This window comes from Rhipicephalus microplus, chromosome 2 (assembly GCF_043290135.1).
Source record: "Rhipicephalus microplus isolate Deutch F79 chromosome 2, USDA_Rmic, whole genome shotgun sequence".
NCBI lineage: Eukaryota > Metazoa > Arthropoda > Arachnida > Ixodida > Ixodidae > Rhipicephalus > Rhipicephalus microplus.
The window spans coordinates 98,319,511-98,346,712 of NC_134701.1; the positions used below are offsets into that span (position 1 = coordinate 98,319,511).

The 27,202-nt window shown below is 49.2% G+C and overlaps 1 protein-coding gene across 5 annotated transcripts in view; it reads right to left on the reverse strand.

The window, feature by feature from the left end:
* Nucleotides 1–27,202, reverse strand: part of LOC119170775 (uncharacterized) — a 117,014-nt gene that overhangs the window by 46,714 nt on the left and 43,098 nt on the right. For all 5 annotated transcript variants that reach the window (XM_075886694.1, XM_037422031.2, XM_075886692.1 and 2 more), the window contains 2 exons: nt 14,045–14,230; nt 3,233–3,343 (listed from right to left, as the gene is read on the reverse strand). In XM_075886694.1, coding sequence (XP_075742809.1) covers nt 3,233–3,343; nt 14,045–14,224 — 291 coding nt within the window. In that variant the 5' untranslated portion in view covers nt 14,225–14,230. The remainder of the gene's footprint in view (nt 1–3,232; nt 3,344–14,044; nt 14,231–27,202) is intronic.

Genomic DNA, 27,202 nt, shown 5'->3' on the forward strand with positions numbered 1-27,202 from the left:
AAATGGACACCGAACTCCAGCAGCTCCTCGAGAGTGGCTCTTCCCTTCAACTTCAAAAAGTTACCATCCCTGGGTCAACGGACGCTTTCTACTGTGACATCTCAACAGGACGAATGAGACCATACGTCCCTTCTTTGCATCGCCAAAGCCTCTTCAACCAGTTACACAACCTCAGTCATCCCGGCATCCGAGCTTCTACACGCCTCGTGACTGACCGGTACGAGTGGCCCTCAATGCAACGGGACTGCCGCACCTGGGCACGCACATGCATTCAATGCCAGCGCGCCAAAATCACCCGGCACGTCACGTCGCCACTCGGAGAATTCCCCCTCCCGACGGAACGGTTCCAGCACGTCCACATCGACATCATTGGCCCCCTCCCACCAACCGGCTCTTACCGCTATTGCCTCACCACCATCGATCTCCACACTAGTTGGCCCGAGGTGTGCCTGCTCGAAAGGATCACCGCAGAAGACGTCGCATCAGCCTTCTTCTCCGGCTAGGTTTTGACGCTTCGACACCCCTCGTCGAATCACCACCGATCGAGGAAGGCAATTCGAATCTCAACTCTTCAGGTTCCTCGGGCTATCCACCGGGTTCGAGCGTTCACGGACAACTAGCTGCCACCCTTGCGCCAAGGGGATGATTGAACGGTTTCACCGGCAGTTCAAGGCAGCCATCAAGTGCCACCCTCACTCAACCTGGCTCGAAGCTCTCCCCGCCGTCGCTCTCGGTCTGCGCGCAATTTTAAAGCCAGATATTCAAGCCACGCCCGCGAAACTCATCTACTGGGAGCCACTTCACCTACCTGGAGAACTTCTCTCTGCTACGACCTCTGATGTAACCGGCTCGGACCCTGCATACTTGGTCACTCGACTCCGTCGCACAATGGGCGCGTTGCGCCCCTCACCAGCAGCTCGCCACATCAAGCTGACCCCGTTCGTGTTTAAGGACCTGGCAACATGCTCGCACGCCTTCCTCCACGACGAGACCGCACGCGCACTTTTCCAGCCGCCTTACTCCGTACCTCAAAAAGTCGTCTGTCGCGAGGACAAAACATTCACCCTGCAAATCAGTGGAAAGGATGTACGCGTTTTCATCGACCGCCTAAAGCCATCATACATCCTTTCCCAGGAGCCTACCAACCCCAGCACGCCTCCCGTAATTTGCCGACAACAGTCCGCAACGCCTACGCTCGCACCCTACACCACCCGCATTGGACGCCAGGTGCGGGTCCGCATACCTCTTCAACCCTGACGGCTCCTCTATGCGTGCGGGGGGGGGGGGGTGCGGTGAAACGGGTCGGCGCGCCGCTTCTGCGCCTGCGCGTCGCGGCGATGCCTCCAAACACAGGCGCCGGCGATAAGAACACTCTCTCCCGAAAGAAGCAAGAACACTGTGTGTGTGTCCTGATTCAGGGGCAGTTGTTGTAGAACCTTCAGTGCGGAAACATTAAAGTCATGATATCCCACACTGGTATACATGCTGAAACGCTACTTATTTGGCCTTTATTTTATGTAAACATCAATGCAGTCGCCATAAGATGGTTTGTATCGCAGCAAGTTTTTGTTACCGGTGTTCTAATTTTGCTCGGCCTACATGTGGCAGCACTAACCTACATATTCAGTATGCAAGATGGTTTTGAGTTTGTAATGAATAATTCGCTACAATGCGCACATTGAAAAACGGCTTGTATGGAGTCGGACAAGGAATTGCCGGAGCAAGCGGGAGACAGCCGCGACGCAAGAGAAGAAGACCACGGCATCGTCTGCAGTATGCGAGTCGCCATATCAAAGCGCCCTTGTGCTTTATGAAGCCAATATGTACAACTAAATCATGCTAACAATATTTTTAGTTGTAAAAGTTAAGTTTAGAGTGAAAACTACTAAACAATTTTTAGAGCACAATTTTATTTTTTGTGTGTCTTTTCCCCTGCCGTTAGATTTTATGCTATGCTACCATCGTGTACCCATTGGCTCTATGGGCATGTCATCTGCACCCCTTGTTGGCGCAAGCGGTGGCATACCGTAACTGAATGGGAAAGAGGTGAAAGAAATTGTAGTGTATACGATTGACTTCGCGAAACAAAATGGGGGGGAGGGTCGGTCGAAGACTACTTCCAGCGCCACGTGCTCGCAGTGCACTGCGTAAGAAGATAAGCCCTGTCTACATTGGTGCCATAATTTATTGCGTATAACTCACGCCTGCATATAGAAGCCGCACATCGAAATACAAACCGCGGTGATAATGTGGCGAATAACCCACAGGAAGCCGATTTTACTACGGTATTGTGAAGCGATGCCGTGCCACCGACTTGCACCTCCCGGAAATGCGGTAAGTGCTTTAAAATACTCGTTTAGAAGTATGCGCTGTGTTGAGCTGATTCCCGTTTTATTACGATAGCAATTACGTGGACACCCTCTGCTGGATTTTCCGCCGGCGTCGGCGTCATGCACCGTGTATGTATTCGTATCGATAAATGTGAAACGCAAGAAAGAAAGAAACTCCAGAAAAAAGCACTCCTTTGCGCGGAATCGAACGTGGGACCTCTGAGACGTGAAATCGAGGCGTTAACCACAGAGCCAACCCTGAAAACGTTCTCCGTCGTTCAAACGGCAAGCTATTTATATCTACAGCTTACCGCTGCTGTGTTTTTGGCATTATCGGAAAGATGACGCAATGAGCGCACGTCGCCATATCGCGCAACGACGACTGTCCTTGTCTCCTACGCGTACTTTGTCCAGATTAGAAAAGGGGAGCTACGCTCCCTCGCACGCCCTTATCTCGCGGTGGCGAGGAGGGGAGGATCGTACGCCTTGGCTGGCCTCGGGCTCAACGTGGAACGATCCGCTGTAGTTACCGGGCGCACAAAGGTCATTGCAATCATTGCAGTTTCTGTTCGCAAAAAAGCGCGCGCTTTTCAGACTCAGCGATGTAACATATGAGACGCTTATTCGCGTGCATCCTTACCTGTGATAACGCTTCGTGCATAATTTGTGCGCGAGAAACGCGGGGCACATTTCGATCTGCTTACCATTCTGCGCGGGACCTTTAAAATTGTTGCTATCACATTCATTGCTTCGGCTTTGCGGCAAAACTGTGAATTTTTGTTACCACGCTTGACGCATATGGTTTTACTAACAACACGAGCCTATGAATGAGCGCCCGCAGTGTTGCAGCATGAGGCAGGTGGCAGCACGGTGTGATTAGTGCCGAACATGGTGCTACTCACCTTGAGGACCGATGCCTCGTCGATGGTGGAGAACCGGATGAAGTCGTAGTCGCTACGCTTGGGACCCACTGTGTCGGGCCGGTCGTAGAAGTACAGCGTGGCCGTCTCGTCCTGCAGCGCAATAGACGACCACGCTTGGCATCAAGCACACCCAACATTTTCGACGAAGTGAACTAAGTAAAGGTACCTTCCGCAAGGTATGACTACAGGATGACTACTATGTGTTGACCTTTATAGCAGCACCTGTATAACATAGAATAGATTAACCTACTCGTGCGGGAACAGCCTTCAATTACCTTGACGGGTAAGCGAATCCGCGAGGTTCGCGGCTTCGGCGAGCTGGTTCATGCTTAGGACTTTTCGCTGTTTTTCCCTCTCACAGGCTAATTTATTATCTGCTTGTATGCGCAATCTGCATGCTCAGCAGTGATGAAAGTTCATTTTTTAACATTGTTTTTATAATTGTTTCTCCTCGCTCTCGTTTAGGTTTGCAAAAAAATACGAATAAACTTTGTTGAATGTCAGTGCTGTTGTTTGTATCTTTTTTTTCTTCTGCTCGCCATTTTGCGCTGTTTTGTTTCCAATATCTCTTAAGCTTGCATCCATGTTAGCTGAGCACCGTGTTTTAATCACGAGTTACGTCACTCAAACTTTTGAACTGAGTATTTCCACACTCCTTTCTCACATTTTCTGCTACAATGCCCGTGTCACTATGCTGCGTCGCACGCTCTATAATGCCTCAAAGCATTTAGGAGTATTATACAATCATGATAGAGACTTAGAGCACAAGTTAGAACATCTGAGTTCACTCTCGAAGAAACGCAGCCACCAGCGAAAACACTAGAATGTTCGATGCCGCGTGTATGAATGATGTCTACACCGGCGTGGCGGCTTTTCCTCTACGACGGTGCAGACTGGACCGAAAAGAAGAGCCTTTGTTTCCTCATGCGAGGGGTCAAGCAGGAGCTCTTGCGAGACTTATGAGGAGCCACTAATGACAACATTTCTGAAAGAGGCCACCACAACCACAATCCAAAATGCACTGGAGATGGTACTAGCTGTAATTTATTTTTCATTTGACCCCAGGCTACGCCGACATTCGACCATCCCTCTGCTCAGACCACCTACGGAAAGCCATAATTGCGCAAAGAGCTTCGTCGAATGTTCCCAGCATAGCAGCCACAAGTTTCCTTGATCGCAGATAGCACTGCGGGGAGGAAATATAACAGTCGTTGGGTACTCCTGAAGCACAACAGCCTCAGCCCCAAGCCACGAGCTACGCTGCTGCAGCCCAACGCCACGATAAGATATTGCTCTGCCGCTGACCCCACCGACGCTACCCCTACAGTATGTCGACCAGCGCTGCGGTTCGACAAAGACCGAGGTTAGACGCACCCCTGATCACTACCCATTTTGCCACCATTCTGCAGAAGCTTGCAGGCTTATATAAGGATCGATTCGATTTTGCGTCGACTACAGGCGATTAAACAAGGTGACGCGGAAAGACGTCTATCCATTACCGCTCATCGACGACGCCCTTGACAGCTTGAAAAGAGTCGAATTCTTCTCCTCCTTAGACTTAGGATCTGGATACTGGCAGGGTTCTATCGCAGAAGCTGATCGCCAGAAAACTGCGTTCATCACACCAGATGGACTGTACGAATTCAACGTAAGGACTTTTGGGCTTTGTATTGCTCCTGCCACGTTTGAACGACTCATGGACAACACGCTGCGTGGACTGAAGTAGTCTGTGTGTATATGCTACCTCGACGACATTGTCGTTTTCTCTCCCGATTTTACTACACATCTGCATCGACTCCAACTGGTTATGACGTGCTTAACCAATGCTGGGCTCAAAAAAGTGCCGCTTTACCGTGCGAGAGCTGTATATCTTAGGGCACATTATGTCCAAGCATGGAGTTCTGTCCGACCCTGCAAAACTTCGAGCAGTCGCTGAGTTCCCGAAACCTACTACAGTGAAAGAGTTATGAAGTTTCGTCAGACTATGCTCGTACTTCCGGCGCTTCGTTCGAAAGTTTGCGTCGATCATGTCACCACTGACCAACCTCCGACACGGTGACGCAGACCTTTCATCCTGGTCTCCTGGCTGCGACGTGGCGTTGGCCATGCTTCGTAGTCAGCTAACATCTCCTCCCATTCTTCGGCATTTCGACGCAACAGCAGCAACGGAAGAGAGGCTGGCGAAATTTCAGTGTCCTCACGCACGACGAGTTTTGGTGACCGCACCAAAACCGGTCGTCACGTTTCATTCTTTGCAGCTATAATCGAACATCTAGTGTAACTGCCATGAAGGTCAGGCTTAATCTCCCTCCACTTGTCATGCGCAGAAAAATCGCTCGCCTTTGCGCGTTCCAAAAAATATTCTATCACAATCACGTTCTAAAATCGCGCTTATTGCAGCCTGCATCTTTCATATCATCCCGCATAGATCACCTCCACAAAGTGCATATCCCTCGAAGTAACACCGTCACCTTTTCCCAGTCTTTCCTTCCTAACACATGTCGTGACTGGAATCTTCTGTCAACATCAACCGCCAGTATTACTGAACCTGACGCGTTCCGTCAGGCCTTGACATCTTCCATGTAAAATGCATTACATGTCGCGCACGCGATAGTACCTCATTGTATTCGTAACTTGTATTTCACACCGCATTTTTTTGTCGTTTTCTTATTATTGAATCTTTTGCACCTTTTGTGCGTTGGCTGGCTTCTTACGTGTATGTTTTGCTTTTTGCCCGTTTCGCTTTTGCCTCTTTTTTGTTTGTTGTGCTTTTGCCCGTTTCGCTTTTGCTCGTTTTCTCATTGAATCTTTTGTACTTTTTGTGCGTTGGCTGACTTATTAAGTGTATGTTTTGCTTTTTGCCCCTCCCCTCTACAATGCTGTAAAGCCCTGAGGGTAAAATAAAGAAAGAAAGAAAGAAAGCGTTTCGTGCAAAGGTTCATCACACAGGCGCGAAAATTGAACTTTAGCGCGTGCCTCGATGACGGCCTGATGATGTGACAAAAAGTCCCACCCGAGGATAACGTCAAGTGAGCACACCGAAAGGACGACGAACTCGACAACGTACATAGAGTCTTGGATGAATATGCGGGCCGTACAGGTGCTGAGAGGTCGAACTGGTTGTGCGCTATAGCCCTACGAAGCGATAGTCCAGAGATCGGCGCGGTCATTTTGCGTAGGGAGCGGCAGAACTGGGCGGCTATAACAGAAACGGCAGCACCTGTGCGGACGAGGGCAACGGTAAAAACATCATCGACAGATATGGCGACGACGTTATCAGGTGAAGCGAGGACTTGAGCGACCACGGCGCAGTTCTTGCCTCTGGAACTGCAGCGTTCAGTTTTCCCTGTTGGAGGAAGTGGGTCGGAGACGCATTCAGTTTTCCCGGTTGGAGGAAGCGGGTCGGAGACGCATTGGGGACAGTGATCACCTGCGAGTAGACGGGGAGCGAGGAGATTGAATCTGAGACGTGGCTGGCGTGACAGAGACTCGGGAAGGTTACTGTAGCCATACTGTGGTGAGGGATAGGCAGCAGGTAGGTACATGGGCTGTGGGTCATAAGGTAACGGCCGAGTAGCGGTTGGGAGTGGTTGGAAGCGACGGCGCCAATATCGTGCCACACGTCCTCGAGTACCGCAGGCGTAGCAGATCGGTCGATTGTCAGGAGTGCACCAGGAATCGCTTACTCGCGGGGCGGCCCAAGGTGTCCAAAGAGGGGCGGAGTGGGGAGCAAATAAAGACATGGGTGGCAAATTGTGCTGACGGGGTCTGCTGCGTACCACCTGGGCATACGTAAGAGGCGCGGCCACGGGCTGCATAGCCGGCGCATGGGGAACAGGCATGGCCACAGGCTGCTGGTGGGCAGTGATGGGAACAGCCTTAGCTACCGCGTAGGCAATAACGTCGCGGAGTAGTGAGGGCAGACGAGAGGTTGGTGGCTGCTGCGTGAAGGGAATCAACGACAGTTGCCGAGCTACTTCTTCACGCACAAAGTTTTTATTCTCTTGCAGAGTTGGTGAGTGATCGGGATCAGACGAAAGACTGGAAAGCGAGTTCGCGTGTGAGGAAAATGGCCGAGTCAGGGCACGCTGCTTACTCAACTCGATGAAACTTTGACACAAAGTCACTAGTTCCGCAACGGTGGCAGAATTACGGGCCAGGAGCATTTGAAATGCGCCGTCATTTATCCCTTTGAGGATGTGCTGAATCTTCTCCGACTCGGGCATGGCGGTGTTCACACGGTTGCAAAGACCAATAATGTCTTCGATGTAACTGGTGAACGATTGCGTTGGCTTCTGCGCGCGAGTCCGCAAGCGTTTTTCGGCTCTGGACTTGCGGACAGCGGGTCGGCCAAAAACGTCAGCAAACGACGTTTTGAGGATGGGCCACGTCGTAATGTCGTTTTTGTGGTTGTTATACCACATTTCGGCCACGTCAGCGAGATAAAAGGTGACATTAGTCAACTTGTCTGCGTCATCCCACTTGTTGTTTGCGCTCTGCAGGTCGTAGTTAGTGAACTAGTCTTCCACGTCGGTCTCATCAGCTCCGCCAAAGACCTTGGGCTCTCGCATGCGAAGAACGCCGGGGTTGCTGGAGGATGGAGTGGAAGAGCCAGGTTGCGCGTTGTTGGTGGCCATGATGGGAGGTAGCGTTCGGTTGCGCAGCTGCAGGTTTAGGCAACGGCGAATGGCAGCACCCTGGTTCAGGTGACGGGAACGTCAGCACCATCCACCAATTGAAAAGGGGGTTTATTGGCGTGTGCTACGACGGTGGCCCTACGATGAAAACATGGTCGGGACAGAGCAATGGTCAAGCATATGCCAGCGACGATCAGCACGATGCGAGCGAGTGGAGCCCAGAACACAGTACCCAAGCGGTGGCGACGTTGCTTGCCAACGATGCGTCTTCTTATTCACAGAGTAAATAAATAAATAAATAAATAAGCTGACCACCATTCTGGAGAAGCTGGATACTCTTACCACTGCTACCAGTACCGCCAGATGGGACTTGGCGGCTTAGTCACCAACGGGCCGCGTGCACAAAGGGGTGAAATACCATGCGATATCGCCGACTGCATTGCAGGAGGGCAGCGGACACCCTGGCGACCACATCTTACACCATCGCCAGACCACAACACCTCTACGCATCGCTGCCCTGCTCAGGGCTCCAACTCCGAGCTCTCATTCGGAAAACTATAGGCATCACCTCATGAAGGTGAGTTTGCTGTACGACGAACTAACGAAGATCTTCCGCCAATGCTCATAACGACGCCGCTACGAAATTCAAAGACGGGGGATGCAGCGCGGAGTCCTATATAAGGCGGAAATTCACGGCTGTAGGAAGACCTCACGACGCCACGTGGAAACAGCGGAGCAAACCGACGTAGTCGTGACCCGATGACACGATCCAACCGCAACGAACGATGACAAAGCAGCGTCCTCGACGTAATATTCGACGGCCACAACGTTACCACACTCGCCGACACTGGGCTGACTGTTCCATCGTGAATGGGCCCTTCGCAACGAAGTTGAAAAAAGTGAGTACTGCTTCGCAAGGCCCTGAATTGTGGACCGCTGAGGGTTATATAGCAACACCGGTTGTTGTCTGTGCAGCAAGAGTCACCATTACTAAGCAGGCTTATCCCTTTAGCCGCGAAATAGCACAAAGACGGAGCAAAGGAATGCACAACGACAAGCCCAAGCGTTCTGCGTTCCTTAATTTACCCTGTGTTTGTGATCATTCACGGCGGAAGTATGTCGTTAAGCAAGTATCAACTGGGCCAACAATCAGTCTTGAGACTTATCGCGTCAAGCTTTCTACTTCTACAGGACTGCTTCAGGGATGTGATACTTCATATGGAGCTCTTGAATTAACACGGCGTCGTCATCCTAAGGTCTAAATCGAGAAAAAGCGCTGCTACTGTAGCGCTGCTACTGTAGCGCTGCTACTGTAGCGCTGCCTACACCAGACAAAACTGAGGAACCACGCGCTCAGTGTGACGCAACACGCCACCGATCCGCCTACCTGTAGCGTTATCATTTCTGTCGGCTCCCAAAAGCCCGCAGACTTCGAACGCGTCATCGAGTGCAATCAGCACCTGCTTGTTAACCGTCAGATCTGCGTCGCAAGAGGCATCGCCGCGTTGCGTGGTGGCAAAGCAAAGGTACTGCTGGCACATTTTTGCCACGAATATAAACACCTTAATATTGGTATAACGGTTCCATAAAATGAAAAATTCGTACATATCAGCAACGCTTTCACCCTTGCCGACGTTACCGAAGCTGCTTCGATGAATCGACGCCCCCAAACAGAAGTCGACATCAACCCGAACGTTCCAAAGGACACACAAGACCAGCTAAAAACTCTGTTCCTGCAATTCAAGGACTGCTTTTCCTCGTCGTCTAAAATTCAACAAACGCCAGCGGCGAAAACGTCGTATAATTGAAGAAAGTGCCTGGTCAATCCAGTAGACCCCGTATCCAGTTTAGACGAGAGAACGCGAAGCCGTAAAGAAATGAGTCAGCGCAATGGTTTGCTAAAACATAAACACGCTTCCCTAGAGGTTCTTGGTGTCTGCTGTGGTGTTAGTGACGAATATACATAGAATCTTACATTTCTTCATCGACTATTACCACCTATACAAGGTGAAAAGACGTGTATCCTTTCCCACAAAAAAAGATGGCCTGCATCCGCTCCACAGCACAAAGCACTTTTCTTCGATGGACCTCAAGACTGGCAGATCCAAGTCGATGAGAAAAACTGAAAAATGACTGGAATTATAGCGCCAGATGGTCTGCGAGTTCGAGGTCATGCTTTTAGGTTTTTGCTCTGCCCCCGCGACATTACAATGCCTCATTGATACATTACCGGCCGGCTTGAAGTGGCACACTTGCCTTGTGTATCTGCATGACGTCGTTGTGCTTTGCTCAAACTTTGAAGAACACATGTAGTGCCTTGCAGCTGTACTTCAAGCAATCAAGACCTACTGATTCACCCTGAAGCCAGAAGAGTACCCCTTCCCGTACAAAGAAGAGTTGTTCTTGAGCCATGTGATGAGTAAGTCCGGAGTACACCCCGACCCGCAGTAGATATTCGCCATTGCTACATTATTCCCGTCACCCTTCAACAGGATGACCGTTCGTCAATTTCTTGGTCTGTTTGCCTGTTGAAGGAGATTCGTCAAAAACTTCACTCGCCTCGCCGAGCAACTTACTAACCTTACAAGGACGGACGTCGAGTTCAAGTGGGAAACGCCGCAAAAGCATGCATTTCAAGAACTAATGATTAACGTCTGCAGACGCCTTCATTACTCCTGCATTTCGACGAATTTGCGGACATGGAAGTGTACACCGACGGAGGCAGTGTAGGACTCGACGCTGTTTTTCTGCAGAGGCTGACTGTAAGGGGTCATGAAGCCTGCTACCCGGTTGCTAGCAAAGGTGTAAGCCTACTATTATACAACATAAAAGGAGTACTTGCCATCACTAGGGGGACATCAAAGTTTCGCCTACGGCAGGTCTTTAGAAGTTGTGAGGCACCACCACACCTTGTGTTCGCTAGCTAACCTGTCTTGAGACAGGGGTCTGACAGCAAACCACCTCTGTGACCAGTCATTACGGCTCGGGTCCGGCAGGTCTCATCATGGGTAGCTGCCCCCCCCCCCCCACACCGCACACTATTAGCCCGCCTTGCTAGGAGGAAGACGCATTATTCGGAAGATATTTACAGAGGTTTGTTTACATAGATTACATAGAGGACAGTTACTTCTTAACAGTGTTGTTTAAAAAAGGTCTCTCCAAAAGAAGCTCTACATCAAACGGCACACAAAGCAGCCCGCAAAGAATGATTATAAAGACTCCCATTTCTCCAGATCCTTGGACGAGAGAAAGGGCATCAAACTACACTGTCCAATACCAAGACATACACACGTTTTGATGCGGCCTCCCACACCCGCCCTATTCAACTTCCACCCACATCACCACACTTCCACTACAGTGTCCCCTTGCGCGTGCATGGTCGCTGGAGTGATGGGTCTCACGCTCAGGCTGACGCATCAAAGGGACCCCTGCGGTGCGACTGTTCCTTCGAGGAATGTTGTCGTGACCAAAACCCATTGTGGTCGATTACGACGCTGGACTACATGGTGCCTCACTTCCTGTCTTGAAATGATAATGCTCGGGATGGAACGGCTTTCCGCAGGCAAGCAGCCCCTCAGCGACTTGTTCGCAGTACCCAGAATTCCACTCCCCTTTTCTGCCCAAGCACTCTACCTAACACCTGAAAAAACCTCGTGGTCGCATCGCATGGTGAAGCCTAAACCTTCACAAATGTCACGCTACCTTCGTTTACAAGTACCGAAAAAAACACACAGAGGTTGGCAGCTTGTCTCGTTCCTTCGTCTATACCCCCTACCGCAGGACCACTAGCATGATGACCGCTTCATGGTAACTACAAGTGTCGATGACTCGTTTGTGGTAAATGTAAATGCCGACCAGGAACTTAGTGGCCTGATAGAATACATTGAGGGCAGGACCGCCACTGTTCCGAAGACATTCAAGGTAAGGCTCGCATCGTTCTTGCGAAACGGAACTCTCCTAAATAACTTATCACCCCTTCGAGCCAAATATTTTCTTGTGGTTTCTTCAGCAGTGAGACCGGAAGAAATCCAGGCGCTAAATCACGACCCGATGGCTAGACACTTCGGTGTTTGCCGCACGCTCACAAGAACACAGGAAAAGTACTACTGGTCACGCCTTGTCACCGACGTCTCTCGCTACGTCAGTATACGCCAAGACTCTCAGCGACGGAAGCTCCACTGACAAAACCAGCAGACTTTATTCGGCCGATCAACCCCCCCCCCCCCCCGACCATTCTATCAAACCAACATGGACCTACCGGGGGCGCGAGAACAAATGAATCCTCGTAGCTACCAACTACTTCACCCGCTACACTGAAACGGGGGCCCTATCTAGAAGCAGTGCCACCGATGTAGAAAAGTTCTTCATTGAAGACATCATCCTGCGCCATGACACCTTCGTGGTCCTTATTACCGTCAAAGGTAGGACCTTTACTGCGGAGCTAACTCAGGCGACACTGAGATACAACCAAACCAGCCACAGCCGGGCCACTGCCTATCATTCGCAAACAAATGGCCTCACCGGCCGTCTTAGTAAGACCATCGCAGATATATATATGCTGGCCATGTACGTCTACGTCGAACACAAGAAATGAATGCCGAACTTTCGTACGTGACTTTCACGTGCAACACAGTAGTGCAAGAAACAACACCGATGTATTTGTACAAGATGATCGACAAAAGGAGCCCGGCAACGATGCAATGTTGCCATCTACCACCGATAAAGAGAATTTCGACGTGACCAGTTACTTGCAACGCACCGGAGTGGCTCGACAGCTCGCCTCCTTACGCACCAAAAATCAGCAGACGACCACCAGCCACCGCTACAATCTTCGATGACGCTATGTGGAATGCCGGCCTGGCGACGCCGTCGATTCGGTGTGGATGCCGATACGAAGACGTGGATTCAGTGAAAAACTCATTCGCCGATACCTCAAGCCACACAAAGTGCTTCGGCATCTAGGGGCTCGAGACTACGAGGTTATTCAGGAGGGCATTACAAACTCTCAACGGCGCCATGCACGACCTGAAGTCGTTGTGTCGAGCACCTCAAGCCGTTTTACGCGCATTAGAGAACCCAAGAACCATACCTCTTGCTTGATTACTCTAATATCTCGTTTGAATTTGTAGCTTACTGTACTTTCTTGCTTTATTATTGCACTTTCTTCGACGTTAAAGCATCGGGACGATGCCTTTTTCAGAGCAGGGCAGTGGGACAAGCCTTCCTCGCACTTTATGTTACCGATCCCTTGCACATGTCGACACTGTCAAGTGCACTACGCTATAGACCGTCTGAGAGTATTACAGGTCATTTTAAAAATCATTGCACAAGGCTTCAGAGTACAAACGAGAACAGCTTAGTTTATTGCCGATGAAACGCGGCCACCAGAAATAACACTGGAACGATTATAGTCGCAAGTATACATTTCGACGCACCTTGCCGGGGATCAGATTATCCACAACCGACGCTATGTTCAGCGCTATCATAGCCCAGTGTGTATTGCCGCAACCTAACCTTCTATTTTGCGGCCACAATCCCGCGCAAGCAAAGAGTTTCAACAAGCAAAGGCACTTTCTTTCGGAACACTTCGTGCTTGCTAATAGTCATGATGTAGCGCCAAAAGACAAAACGGACACATAAAGCCAGTGGCGTGTATTTTTATGTGTTTGTTGCCTTTTTTCGCGCTGAAATTATGACTAATGAAGAGTTTCATCTTGAACAAGCCGACTGCTGCCTTCAGCCAAGTGGTCACCCCGTTGCATTATAGCTATTACTTCTTTTGTTTTCTGAATATAAGCACCTTTTTCTTTACTAAACTTAAGAAGCGCAAACATCCATGGTTACTTTTATTTTTCAAAGGTGTACAACATGCGATGGAGGGGATGTGGGCGCCGAAAGGCGGCTTAATAATTTTTTTGAGCTCTCACCTTAATTTTTGAATATCCCAGTAATCTGACAGCCATTCTATAGGTGGCTGGCGATCTTTTTTCGTCCTTGTCAGTTGCGTCGCCATAGCCCTCCTTCAGCTTTAATCAAATAGCCGAACAACACTATTTAGTAAAGTGATAGAAGATATATACCACAATGTTGTCCTCCCGTATGCTTGCACTTTTGGTCTGAACAATCTCTTTGCGTCGGGGAGACGATGTCTCACCTGAGCCTCTCCGCTTTCGGTGAGCATCTCCTGCAGGCGCAGCTTGAGCCTTCCTTGCACTGCACCGAAGTAGGTGTCCTCCTGGCGCAGCACTGCGTGCGCGTGTGCCATGGTGCGGACAACTGGGATCAACCGGGTGGGGTCAGCCAGCCGGGCCTTCAACTCCACGTTGGACGGCATCGAACACTGCACGCACAGCAAGCAATTAACTCCACAGGCCGGTTAAGGGGGGTCCAGCGCTGGATAAGTACTTGCCAATTTCTTGCACGTGACTGAAACGTTCTGCGCACGCATGGTGTTGCTTTTCGTTTAATCGTTTCTGTTTGGATAAGCGTAAGTTGCCACAAGCAAGGCGGCAACACAGGCGGGCTGGCCGTGCCCGCGTGGCTCTTACTGTCTTATTTGGAAAATGTATATAGGTACAAATAAAGTAAGCGGCACTCCTTCCCCGCTGTGCACTGAATGCAATAAAGCTGCGGACATTTATCTCTATATCGGGTCGCGTAAGCATTTATGTTTCGAAACGGAGAAACTAATAGCTAGTGTGAAAAAAAGAATGGTTTTTCCACGGACCCAGCAAATACATTGTGTTTCAGGCATGAGCGTATAGATGTGGTTCATACGCTCTCATACGGTGTCCCCGTCGCGGTCACGCTGAGTGTCCAGCGCAAATACGCCACCTCAATTTCGTGTCTGCCTTGACAACAAAGGTTATTTTAAAAGCCGTGGCAACGTAAGGCTGATATATTGTGCGCTACTGCTTTGACAAACAAATCGTGGGAAGTGAACGGTGGTTAAACAGTTAAGAGTGCGCAAGCCCCAGAGAAACCTACTGAGCACAATTCATTTTACATCGAAAGCTAAGTTTGCTTCCCGAGCCCATTGATGCAGGCTGTATACAAAATTTCAACAGGGCCATTTCTGGCTGAAAAAGCTAATGACTAGAACAGCGCCTTTTTCTCGCAGAGTATTTTGACTAAAACTTGTGGGGTGTATATAATTGAGCTTCATTCATGATTAGATTGTATTCCTATTCGCATAATAAAACAGCATATAATATATATATATATATATATATATATATATATATATATATATATATATATATATATATATATATATATATATATATATATATATATATACGAGAAATAAGTCTACCTAAGGGCACATTTTTCCGTGTTTTGACACAATATTAATGGGATCTAGCAGAGAATAATGCCAAGCAAAGTATAGGGGAAGTTATTAGACCGAGTCGTAATTCAGGATAGTAATTCACGATAAACAGGCTATAATGTAAATGTCAAGAAAGAAAAGTGGGTGAGAAGATAACTTCCCGAGGGCAGGAACCGAAACTGCGACCTTCGAATAACGGGAATATATATATTGTAATGAGCGAGACAGACACAACACCCGTTCGTCGGGCAAGCTGCTCTATTCTGCCTCTTTTTCCTCGCTGTCCAGCCCATGGCCCACAGCTGCCACGCCACTTTTCGTTACATTCGGCCACACTGCGAACCTGACAAAAAAAAAGAAATTACAGTGCGTTGCACCTGCAGCGGTCCGACTTCTTTTTTCAAGCGCGACACATGCACGGCAAAGTTGTTTCTTTAGCGTTTATCGAGAGTGAAGTTTGCATCTGAGGTGTTCATATGCCACGTATTTTCTCCTACACGCTGAGTAATTATGAACGGCTCGTCGAACTTAGGGAGTAGCTTCTTGCCGGGCCCGCTGGTGCCCCTTTCCAAACAGACCTCGTCACCGATGTTGTAAGCAGGAGCGGGCCTACGGCGTCTGTGATAGTGGCGCTTTTGATTTTCTAGTGCGTGGGTGGCTTTCTTGATCGCCTTAGTTCAGATCTTCTGACAGGCTGCTTTGCGATTGTTGGCACGTGGAACTGTTGTGGGAATGAGGACCGCTTTCAGCTGTGGTAGTTTTCCATAAACAATTTCGTAGGGCGTTTCCTCGGTAGACGTCTGCAGTGCCGTGTTAATCGCAAAAGCGGCTGACGGAAAGTGGACGTCCCAGTCGGCCTCTACTCTTTTCCCTGCCTTCGTATATGGAGCGAGTCGTGCCTGGATGCTCTGGTTAGTTCTCTCAGTAAGGCCGTTTGCTTGCGGATGAAACGCAGATGCGAAGTGGTGCTGCACGCCTGTGTGCAAAGGTACTTTTTCAGTTCCCCGCTAAGTAACGTTGTAGCCCAATCAGATAGTAACTTTTTTGTTAAGCCATGTTTCCATTCAAATTGGTGCTTGAGGAAGTCGATTAGGTAAGTGGATGCAAGAGATGGCGCGGCCTTCACTTTCACGTATTTTGACAGGTATTCTACTGCTACAATGACGTAACAATTTCCCGCAGTGGTGATAGGTAGAGGTCCCATGTAATCAATGCCAATCGCGTGGAAAAGTGTTTCTGGTATCTGGATTGGTGTTAGTAATCCAGGTTGATATCCAGGCAGTCGCTTAAACTGCTGGCAGATTTTGCAACTGGCGACATAAAAACTGACGCTACTTTGCATCTTCGGCCACCAAAAACGTTCTTGTGATTTCCGGAGTGTGGCTCGTTGGCCGGTGTGTCCGCCTTCTGGAGAGTCATGAATAGCTCGTAATATTTCTGACCTGTGGAATTTCGGGATCACCAGGAGGTAACGTTCTTCGGATCGGTCCGCTCGCCAGTGACGCCGGTACAATACGACATTGCGCATCACAAAAGTACTGTGATTTCCCTTGCCAGTGATAGATGCAATTATGGATGCCAAATCTTTATCCTCCTCTTGGGCTCGGGATATATCCATCTGGACGAAAAAAATGTGGGTTTGCCTGCTTCATTCCACGCATTTATTGGGGTTCCGTGAGAGTGCATCGGCGATGTTGTTTAGCCCCCCCCCCCCCCCCGGCGTGGTGTTTCACGTCAAAACCGTATTCTTGCAGTGTTTATCCACCGGGAAATTTGTGCTTTATTTGCTGCTTCGAGAACATCCAAGCTATAGCAGCATTATCATTCACAACAGTGAATTTACGTTCGAAAAGATAATGCGGAAACTTATCATCGACGCTTCATACCACTGCAAGACATTCAAGCTCGTTGGAGACATTCAAGCTCGTTGGCAACGTTTTCTTCTATAATTTTTCTTTCAGTTAGAAACACGCGGCATGGTCGGCGGTGTACGATATATGTCCCTACAGTTTGAACTCGATGTGCTGTAGTATTAGTGCGGCCCAGCTTAGACGAGCAAATATCGAAAGAATTCGCATGTTTCTGTAACAATGCGAGCACCTGCTGCCTCTGTGAATATGTCAATTCACTGATGGTAGCGGCGATAAAGGCGGAGGAAGAAACATGCTCACCGAGGCAAGGTTCTTTGGATGCGATGGCCTGAAGTGGCGTGACAAATACAGGCTCGAAGTCAGCAACACGGGCCACAGTAGTGCCCTGTGGCAGTAAGATCTTCTCCGGTGTAGAGTTGACCGCGGTGACAAGGGCCGAGCATTTGCAAAAACGAACGACACTGGACGGAAGAACTATACCTTTGCGAACGCAAAGTGGTGACGGTGAGACCAATACATACCCGTGATAGATGTCATTGGACGTAATGCGTACAATTTGCTCTTGTAGTGGCGGCAGTTCGATGTCTTTCGCAGCGACCAGACGAAGTGACTTCTGATTGTCGTCGTCAAGCATGTAGTCGGTGTCAGCGAGGTGAATGACGCGTTGTCCACAACAAATCGCCGCGGAAGCAGATGATAAAAAATCGCACCCTCAAATTAGTTGGTGAGAACAGCGGGACAGGACAGCAAACTGGACATGGTGGCGGATGCCGTCGATGAAAACACGGACAGTACAAAACGCGGAAGGGCGAATGACGTTCCCCTGGCTAGCAACTAACGGGGGGCCATCGTAAGGCATTACTTTCCTTAACTGTTCACACAAAGCAGCACGTATCACAGACAATGTCACACCTGTATTTACCAAAGCATGGACTCGCACTCCTTCCACTTCCACAAAAACCATGTTACACGGGCCTGATGGAGGAATTTCAGTTCTAATTCCCAATGCAGTTTTTCCTCCACAAACTGCATCACTTAGTTTTCCGAATGAATATCAGAGGTGAATGAGGTGGGCCGAAGTGGAGAAGTGGAATGGCGGAAGGGCGAAGGCGAGCCGCGTCTCGTGTTTCGGCTGTTTCGTGGTGTAGTCGATGCAGGAGGAGATGAAGACCGGTGCGGGGGAGACGAATAACGCCGACCTTGATAAGACGCCCCGGTGTACAAATCCTGTTCACGCACGCCGTTCCGACGCTCATCTTGCTGGCGCTTTCGGCAGAAATGAGATATGTGGCCGCGATAGCCACAGTAGTAGCATACAAGGCGAGACGAGCACCCCAGTGGGGAATAGAAGGCATTCAGGGCACCTGGAGATAGCGCGGTCAGGTGGGCCGAAGGGTCAGAGGGCACGGAATGGTAGTTCACCGGTGGATATGCAGCAACTGACGCGTAGGATGGACGCGGCAATGTCGCGTGGGCGTCGCTGGGAGGCACGGCAGAAACTTGAGGGTACGTGGATATAGGGGGAAAAGCAGGTGGCTGTACGGGCGCAGAGCCAGTCAGGGATGTAAGTTCCTCCCTGATGATGTCACGTAAGGGCATTCCCGAAGGCTGTGTAGGTCGCGTAGTAGGAGGTGTGAAGCCCATAGACCACAATTCTTTGCGTATTATGTCCCGGATGAGATCACGCAGATGGCCATCTGACGTCCGGTTGAAGGTGAACGCCAATGTCCGGTTGAAGGCGAACGAAGTCCAGCGCATCAAGGCGCTGGCATGTCGTCACGACATCAGTGATGGTAGCTGGCTTTTGCACAGCGAGGGCATTAAAGGCAACAGGCAGAATGCCTTTCAATATATGGCGCACTTTGTCCGATTTCGGCATGGATTGATTGACACGCCGCCAGAGTGCGAGGACACCCTCGATGTATGAAGTGTACGATTCACCGGGATGTTGTCGGCGAGTATCGAGTGTCCTCTTCGCAACGGCGGATCGAATGTCTGGTGTCCCAAAGACGTGTCGCAGCTGCTGCTAGAAGGTAGCCCAGTCCAGTAAGTCAACGACGTGGTTAAAATACCATGTGTTCGCGACTCCGGTCAGATTTTTTGGTAACGCAGTTTGGCCGCCTCGTCCCACCTATAAGCGGCACTTACGCGGTCGAAGTCATCAAGCCAGTCTTCTACGTCTTCTCCCCGACGACCAGCGAAGAGCGGGGGTTCGCACTGATGTCCGTGTATGTAAGTAGGAGGGGCAGCTTGCGGCGGTGCGTGGTTGATGACATCAGTGCCGGCAGGCTCGGTCTGGGACATGCTGCCTGACTGTGGGCGCAAGCGGCGGCCTGAACGAAGCTCCAGGGGGTATAGCGGGCTGCGGGAGGTCGGAGGACCGAAAATCCACCTCCACCACGTATGAAGACTTGGTAATCTTGGCTGCGTCAGCGTTTACTTGAGGAAAGACCTCGCAAAACGAACGGGCAGAGCCAGTACACAGATGATGACGATGATGATGACCCAGAGTGGCAATCAGGACAAAGAGACAAGCTGATTATGGTGATGCCCACAATATATATATATATATATATATATATATATATATATATATATAGTGTGAAACGCCGATGTATGGATGGAGGGATTTGGCTGTACCCTTTAGATATCGGGCGGCAGCTCACGCCACCTAGCCGTAATACTTAGTGAGCTAACCACTAGATGTATCTTTTTTTTCCTTTAAATAGTGAAGTTGAGGGCTGGTACTTTGCAGTGAAGGGTTTAATGTTCACTCGTGCCTTTACTTTGGCCACCAATTAGATAACTTTCTTCTAGTTAATTCTACCCGCTTAAAGTCTATTTTGAGCTCTCTTTCTCTAAACCCTAGTGCTTTGAAAAACTCTGCGTCATCATTCTGAATTATAGGGTGAAGCCCTTTACAGAACATTATCAAGTGTTCGACGCGTTCCTCCTCTTCTCCACATGCACTGCATACCGTGTCTACCGCTTCTTATTCGGCCCGATATGTCTTGGCTCGCAATACTCCCGTCCTCACCTCAAACAGTAGATAACTACCCCGAGTATTATCATTGATTCTTTCCCTGGCTATTTCCTGCTTAAAAGTTCGACAGACTTCTAGTGCGCGCATCTTAATCATGTCAATTCTATATATGTCAGTCTCCGTTTCCTTCACCTTCTTCTTAACTGAGCATCTCTCATAATCATATGGTGGTTTTGGGACAGTAAACCCCACATATCAATCAATCTTCTTCTTAACTGGTAGTTCTTTTTGGCTTGGCTCCCTGCAGTTTACGTTGAAGACAGTACGGCACGCCTTTGTGTGGATTACCGCAAACTCAACACGGTCACGGTGAGAGATTCTTATCCTGTGCTAGCAATATCGAGCATAACCAATGTGCTTGTAAACACTAAGCTCTTCATGACTATAGATTGCTCTCGAGGGTAACTACAAATCGAGGTTCACCCTGACGATATCCCGAAAACCGCATCCACATGCCATAGAGGCTTGCTTTGGGTTTGTGCGTATGCCTGTGGTCTTTCCTAACACTCCTGTTCCCATTAGCGCATGGGGGCTTTGGATGATGCAAAGTGTAACTATGCACTTGGATATCTTGATGGTGGGATGGTGTTTTTGCGCACGTTCGAAGTGCATTTTGAATACTTATATACAGTTTTACAGCGCAAGTCAGCAGCTGGTGTAGCAGTTCATCCCAAAAAATTATACCTCGCTACTAGCAAGATCAATCTGCTTGGGTTTGTTATTGACAATTGTGTACTAAAGCCAAACCCAGATAAGCTCCGTACAATCGCAAATTTCCCAACGCCCCGAAACAATAAAAGATTGCAAAGGTTTCTAGGAATAATTGCTTTTTATCGTGATTTCATTGCGCAGCGTGCAGATATCGCTCGATCACTAACACAGCTGCTGAAGAAAGGGGCTAAATGGCTTTGGAGAAGTGAGCAAGAAGCAGATTTTGACCCGCTTTTGAGAGCGACTACCAGCATTTCATTCCTTCCGCTGCCAGAACTAAACAAACTTTTTTTTTGTTGCGAATTGATGAAAGTTATTATGGCCTTGGCGCAGTACTTTTACAGGCATGCACCGGCACTCTGAGGCACATTGTTTTCGCAAGCCACAGTTTAAATGGTGAGGAGCGCAATTACTCGGTAACGGAGAAGGAATGTTTAGCCATCATTTTTGCAGTAAGAAAGTTTGATATGTTTTCCAATGGGACTCTGTTTGTTATTCAGTCTGATCATCAATCACTGTCTTAGTTGAAACAATTACCTAACACTCTCTGACGATTGTCCGATGGGCGCTTACGTTGCAGTACTACGATTATGTCATTGATTACAAGAAGGGTAGCAATAACACAGCCGCTGACACACTTTCATGTGCGCCGTTGTATTTGAACCTCAGGTAGAGCCGGAAACAGTGTGTGAGGTCACGAGGCCACGAGGAACCATGCATTCCTGTTGGGGTAATTTGGTGACTAAACAGGAGCTGCTTGCAGCGCAGCAGAGTGGTGGCTTCTGTGGTAAAATGTCAGAGAAGCTTCCAAATCGTGAACCAGCTGACACAGGAAGCCACAATGAGACCGACTGCTACCTGCTATGAGAAGAAGGCCTCTTGTGCTGGTATTTTCTCCAGGTTGACGACGGTAATGCATAATCACCATTACGAGTTCTCATTCCTCGCAAACTTCGCAAATCATTTATAGCATACTAACGCGACATTGCCTCACCTGGTCACTCTTCAGGGCAGAAAACTTCCGAGAAGCTGTGTCGCACAGTAGCTTGGCAAGGATTAAAACAGAATGTGTTGCGCTAGGCGCGTTCTTGTTCAGTTTGGTAAAGGGTGAAAACCACAGAGTGGTTAACCGTTAGGACCAATGCAATCAGTTGGGAGTACGTCAGCATGGCAAATGGTAGCATGTGGCGTGATAGGTCCGTTTCCCATGAGTCCGCGGCGAAACCAGTACCTGCTTGTTGGGACTGACCATTTCACAAAATGGGTCAAATTGTTTCCTTTGCGCAAGCTAACTTCACCGAAAGTATGGCACTGCCTTCTCGAAACCTTCACCAGGTTCGAATTTTCTGCCCAGCCGATCACAGACAACAACGCACTTCACCAGCAAGGTGTTCAGCGCTTCCTGTGACGCCCTGTGATGCCCTGAGAAGAGACGCATTGCACATTCGTCCTCGCTGAACCCCTGGAAAAATTCGAAGACTGCGCCGGACAACAAGTGCACTACAAGCGGTGCTGGGAAGGATGGGAAGGGCCACGTGCGGCTACATCGACGTCACCGGACGGAGATATTAAGACAAGGCATCCATCCAGCTTCTTCAGTGGGCATGTCGGCTGGCCACGTGTCGACATCATATCAAATCCGTTTATTTTCTTCATGCAGCTTCTCGTCTTGGGATCGATGGCGACGGTCCGGGAGACGCATTGCACATTCGTCCTCGCTGAACCCCTGGAAAATTTTGAATGCTGCTCAGGAAAAAGTGCACTACAAGCGGTGCTGGGGAGGATGGGAAGTGCCACGTGCGGCTACATCGACGTCACCGGACGGAGATATAAAGACACGGCATTCATCGAGCTCCTTCAGTAGGCATGTCGGCTGGCCTCGCGTCAACATCAAGTCAAATTCGTTTATTTTCTTCATGCAGCTTCTGGTCTTGGGACCAACGTCGACGGTCCGAGAGACGCATTGCACAATCGTCCTCGCTGAACCCCTGGAAAATTTTGAAGACTGCGCAGGACAACCCGTGCACTACAAGCGGTGCTGGAAGGTTGGGAAGGGCCACGTGCGGCTACATCGACGGTCACCGGACAGAGAAATAAAGACAAGGCATCCATCGAGCTTCTTCAGTGGGCATGTCGGCTGGCCTCGTGTCGACATCATATAAATCCGTTTATTTTCTTCATGCAGCTTCTCGTCTTGGGATCGACGGCGACGGTCCGGGAGACGCATTGCACATTCGTCTTCGCTGAACCCCTGGAAAATTTTGAATACTGCACAGGACAACCAGTGCACTACAAGCGGTGCTGGGAAGGATGGGAAGTGCCACGTGCGGCTACATTGACGTCACCGGACGGAGATATAAAGACACGGCATCCATCGAGCTTCTCCTGTGGGCATGTCGGCTGGCCTCGCGTCGACATCATGTCAAATTCATTTATTTTCTTCATGCAGCTTCTCGCCTTGGGACTGACGTCGACGGTCCGAGAGACGCATTGCACATTTGTCCTTGCTGAATCCCTGGAAAATTTTGAAGACTGCGCAGGACAACCAGTGCACTACAAGCGGTGCTGGGAAGGATGGGAAGTGCCACGTGTGGCTACATCGACGTCACCATACACAGATATAAAGACACGGAATTCATCGAGCTTCTTCAGTGGGCATGTCGGCTGGACTGGCGTCGACATAATGTCAAATTCGTTTATTTTTTTCATGCAGCTTCTCGTCTTGGGATCGACAGCGACGGTCCAAGACACGCATTGCAATTCGTCCTCGCAGAACCTCAGGAAAATTTTGGAGACTGTGCAGGACAAGCAGTGCACTACCAGCGGTGCTGGGAAGGATGGGAAGTGCCACGTGCGGCTACATCGACGTCACGATACGGAGATATAAAGACACGGCACCGATCGAGCTTCTTCAGTTGGCATGTCGGCTGGCCTCACGTCGACATCATGTCAAATCCGTTTATTTTCTTCATGCAGCTTCTCGTCTTGGGATCTACGGCGACGGTCCGAGAGACGCATCGCACATTCGTCCTCACTGAACCCCTGAAAAATTTTGAAGACTGCGCAGGACAACCAGTGCACTACAAGCGGTGCTGGGAAGGATGGGAAGTGCCACGTGCGGCTACATCGACGTCACCAGACGGAGATATAAAGACACGGCATACATCGAGCTTCTTCAGTGGGCGTGTCGGCTGGCCTTGCGTCGACATCATGTCGAATCCGTTTATTTTCTTCATGCAGCTTCTCGTCTTGGGATCGACGGCGACGGTCCGAGCCATGCATTGCACATTCGTCCTCGCTGAACCCTTGGAAAATTTAGAAGACTGCGCAGGACAACCAGTACAATACAAGCGGTGCTGGGAAGGATGGAAAGTGCCACGTGTGGCTACTTCGACGTCATCAGACTGAGATATAAAGACACGGCATCCATCGAGCTTCTTCAGTGGGCATGTCGGCTGGCTCGCGTCAACATCAAATCAAATCCGTTTATTTTCTTCATGCAACTTCTCGTCTTGGTACCGACGTCGACGGTCCGAGAGACGCATTGCACATTCGTCCTCGCTGAACCCCTGGAAAATTTTGAAGACTGCGCAGGACAACCAGTGCACTACAAGTGGTGCTGGGAAGGATGGGATGTGCCACGTGTGGCTACATCGACGTCACCGTACAGAGATATAAAGACACGGCATCCATCGAGCTTCTTCAGTGGGCATGTCTGCTGGCCTGGCGTCGACATCATGTCAAATCCGTTTATTTTTTTCATGCAGCTTCTCGTCTTGGGATCGACAGCGACGGTCCAAGACACGCATTGCAATTCGTCCTCGCAGAACCTCAGGAAAATTTTGGAGACTGCGCAGGACAAGCAGTGCACTACCAGCGGTGCTGGGAAGGATGGGAAGTGCCACGTGCGGCTACATCGACGTCACGATACGGAGATATAAAGACACGGCACCGATCGAGCTTCTTCAGTTGGCATGTCGGCTGGCCTCACGTCGACATCATGTCAAATCCGTTTAGTTTCTTCAAGCAGCTTGTCGTCTTGGGATCTACGGCGACGGTCCGAGAGACGCATTGCACATTCGTCCTCAGTGAACCCCTGAAAAATTTTGAAGACTGCGCAGGACAACCAGTGCACTACAAGCGGTGCTGGGAATGATGGGAAGTGCCACGTGCGGCTACATCGACGTCACCAGACGGAGATATAAAGACACGGCACCGATCGAGCTTCTTCAGTTGGCATGTCGGCTGGCCTCACGTCGACATCATGTCAAATCCGTTTATTTTCTTCATGCAGCTTCTCGTCTTGGGATCTACGGCGACGGTCCGAGAGACGCATCGCACATTCGTCCTCACTGAACCCCTGAAAAATTTTGAAGACTGCGCAGGACAACCAGTGCACTACAAGCGGTGCTGGGAAGGATGGGAAGTGCCACGTGCGGCTACATCGACGTCACCAGACGGAGATATAAAGACACGGCATACATCGAGCTTCTTCAGTGGGCATGTCGGCTGGCCTTGCGTCGACATCATGTCGAATCCGTTTATTTTCTTCATGCAGGTTAGTGATGATGTTTCATCTGTCAAATGTGACAACCCATTTTTGTCCAGCTGACATGCTCATGTAGCTTAAGCAGAATTTGTTCTGGTGTACGCGAAATGCTTCTCTCTTTGCTTTTGTTTTGTGGCGACGTCGAGCCGAATCCCGGCCCTGACGTTCAAAAGTTGCTGAGCTTTTGGATGGTCATAGAAGCATTCTGTAAAGGCTGGATACCGTTGAGCTGAAGTTAAAAAAAGTCGAAGTTGCTACGGCTGTAAATGAGGTGAAAACAATGACGTATAGGTTAGAAGAAAGGGTCGTAAGCTTGGAAAGCAAGCTAGCTGATCTTGAAGATAGAAATAGGCGGAACAACTTGATTGTCTTCGGTATACCGGAACAACTAATAAAAGTTTTGATGAACTCAGCGAAAGTGTGTTGAAGGGTGTGTTTACCGATATCCTGGAAATAAAAGTGTCGTCTGCGAAAATAATTCACAGAATTGAGTGCAAACAACTACGTAAGCCTCGCCCTATAATTCTAAAGTATATTGATTTCCGCGACAAGATTGCTGTGCTTAAAAAATGCTTCAAACTAAAGTGTACAGGTTTCTTGATTTCTGAGGACTTCTCGGAAGCTACGCGGCGTAAAAGAAGAAAACTTTGGGAAAGCAGAGCGGAAAATCGAAGGGCAGGCAAAAAGGTGAAATTAATCTACGACGAAATCCGAGTTAAAAGTGTTCTGTTCGTTTGGGATGCATACCGTAATGAATGAGCGCCACTTCCAGGTAATGTCATTAAGGAATCTCCGCAGTAAACCAAAGCACAATCAGAGAATTCACTTCGCTGCATTCAGTTGAACGCTCGTAGCATCATTAGTAAACGTTATGACCTGGAAAGTATCACAATAGCGCATGCACCTCATCTGATTGCAATAACAGAAACCTGGCTACATTCAGATATTAAGAACGACGAAATAGTGCCCCCAGGGTATGGCATTTATAGGAAAGAGCGACCATCTCGTGGTGGTGGTGTTGCCGTCCTGTTTAAAAACTACCTCAATGTGACTAGGCTTTCCGATAGAGATGGTATTGAAAGTTTCATTATTAAAATACACCTTGAGGAAATGAACCTGATTGTGGGTGCATTTTACCACCCTCCGTATGCCTAGAAGGCGTTTCTTGATGGTTTTAACGGTGTTTTTTGTTCTTGCAACACGAGCACTTGTAATATATCGTTAGCTGGCGATTTTAATATTCCTCAAGTTATTTGGGACGAGAACTTCCCGGAACCACTTTATAGTGCTGCTGATTTCTTGGTCTACATTGTTCTTTTTCATGGCTTAACACAGCTAGTGAAACAACCCACCCGTGTTAAAAGTAACGCACAATCTATTTTAGATCTTTTTCTTGAGAGTCTCAGAATCCCTCTTTGAAATCCTGCTTTGTGCATCATGACGGTGTATCTGATCATCGATTATTATCTTTAAGCCTTCCACTCCACGTAAGGAAAGAAGTGAAGGAAAAACGCGTAGTGCCAAATTTCACTCGTGCTGAGGACGTCGCCGTTCTTGACCTGTTGGATATATGATTTTCTGATTTCGGTGATATGTATGAATCAAGCTGTTGCTCTGTCGAAAATTTGTGGGGTTTTTTCAAGAATCTTGATGTGAAATGCGTCTCAAGTCATGTCCCCTCAAAGATTATCAGAACGCAATCAGCTCGCCCTTGGACGGCGAGGGAAGTAGTGCGAGCTGCACGCAAACTAAATAAGATGCGCGAAAAACTGCGCCATAATCCGTCATTTTCTTATGTATCAAAATTT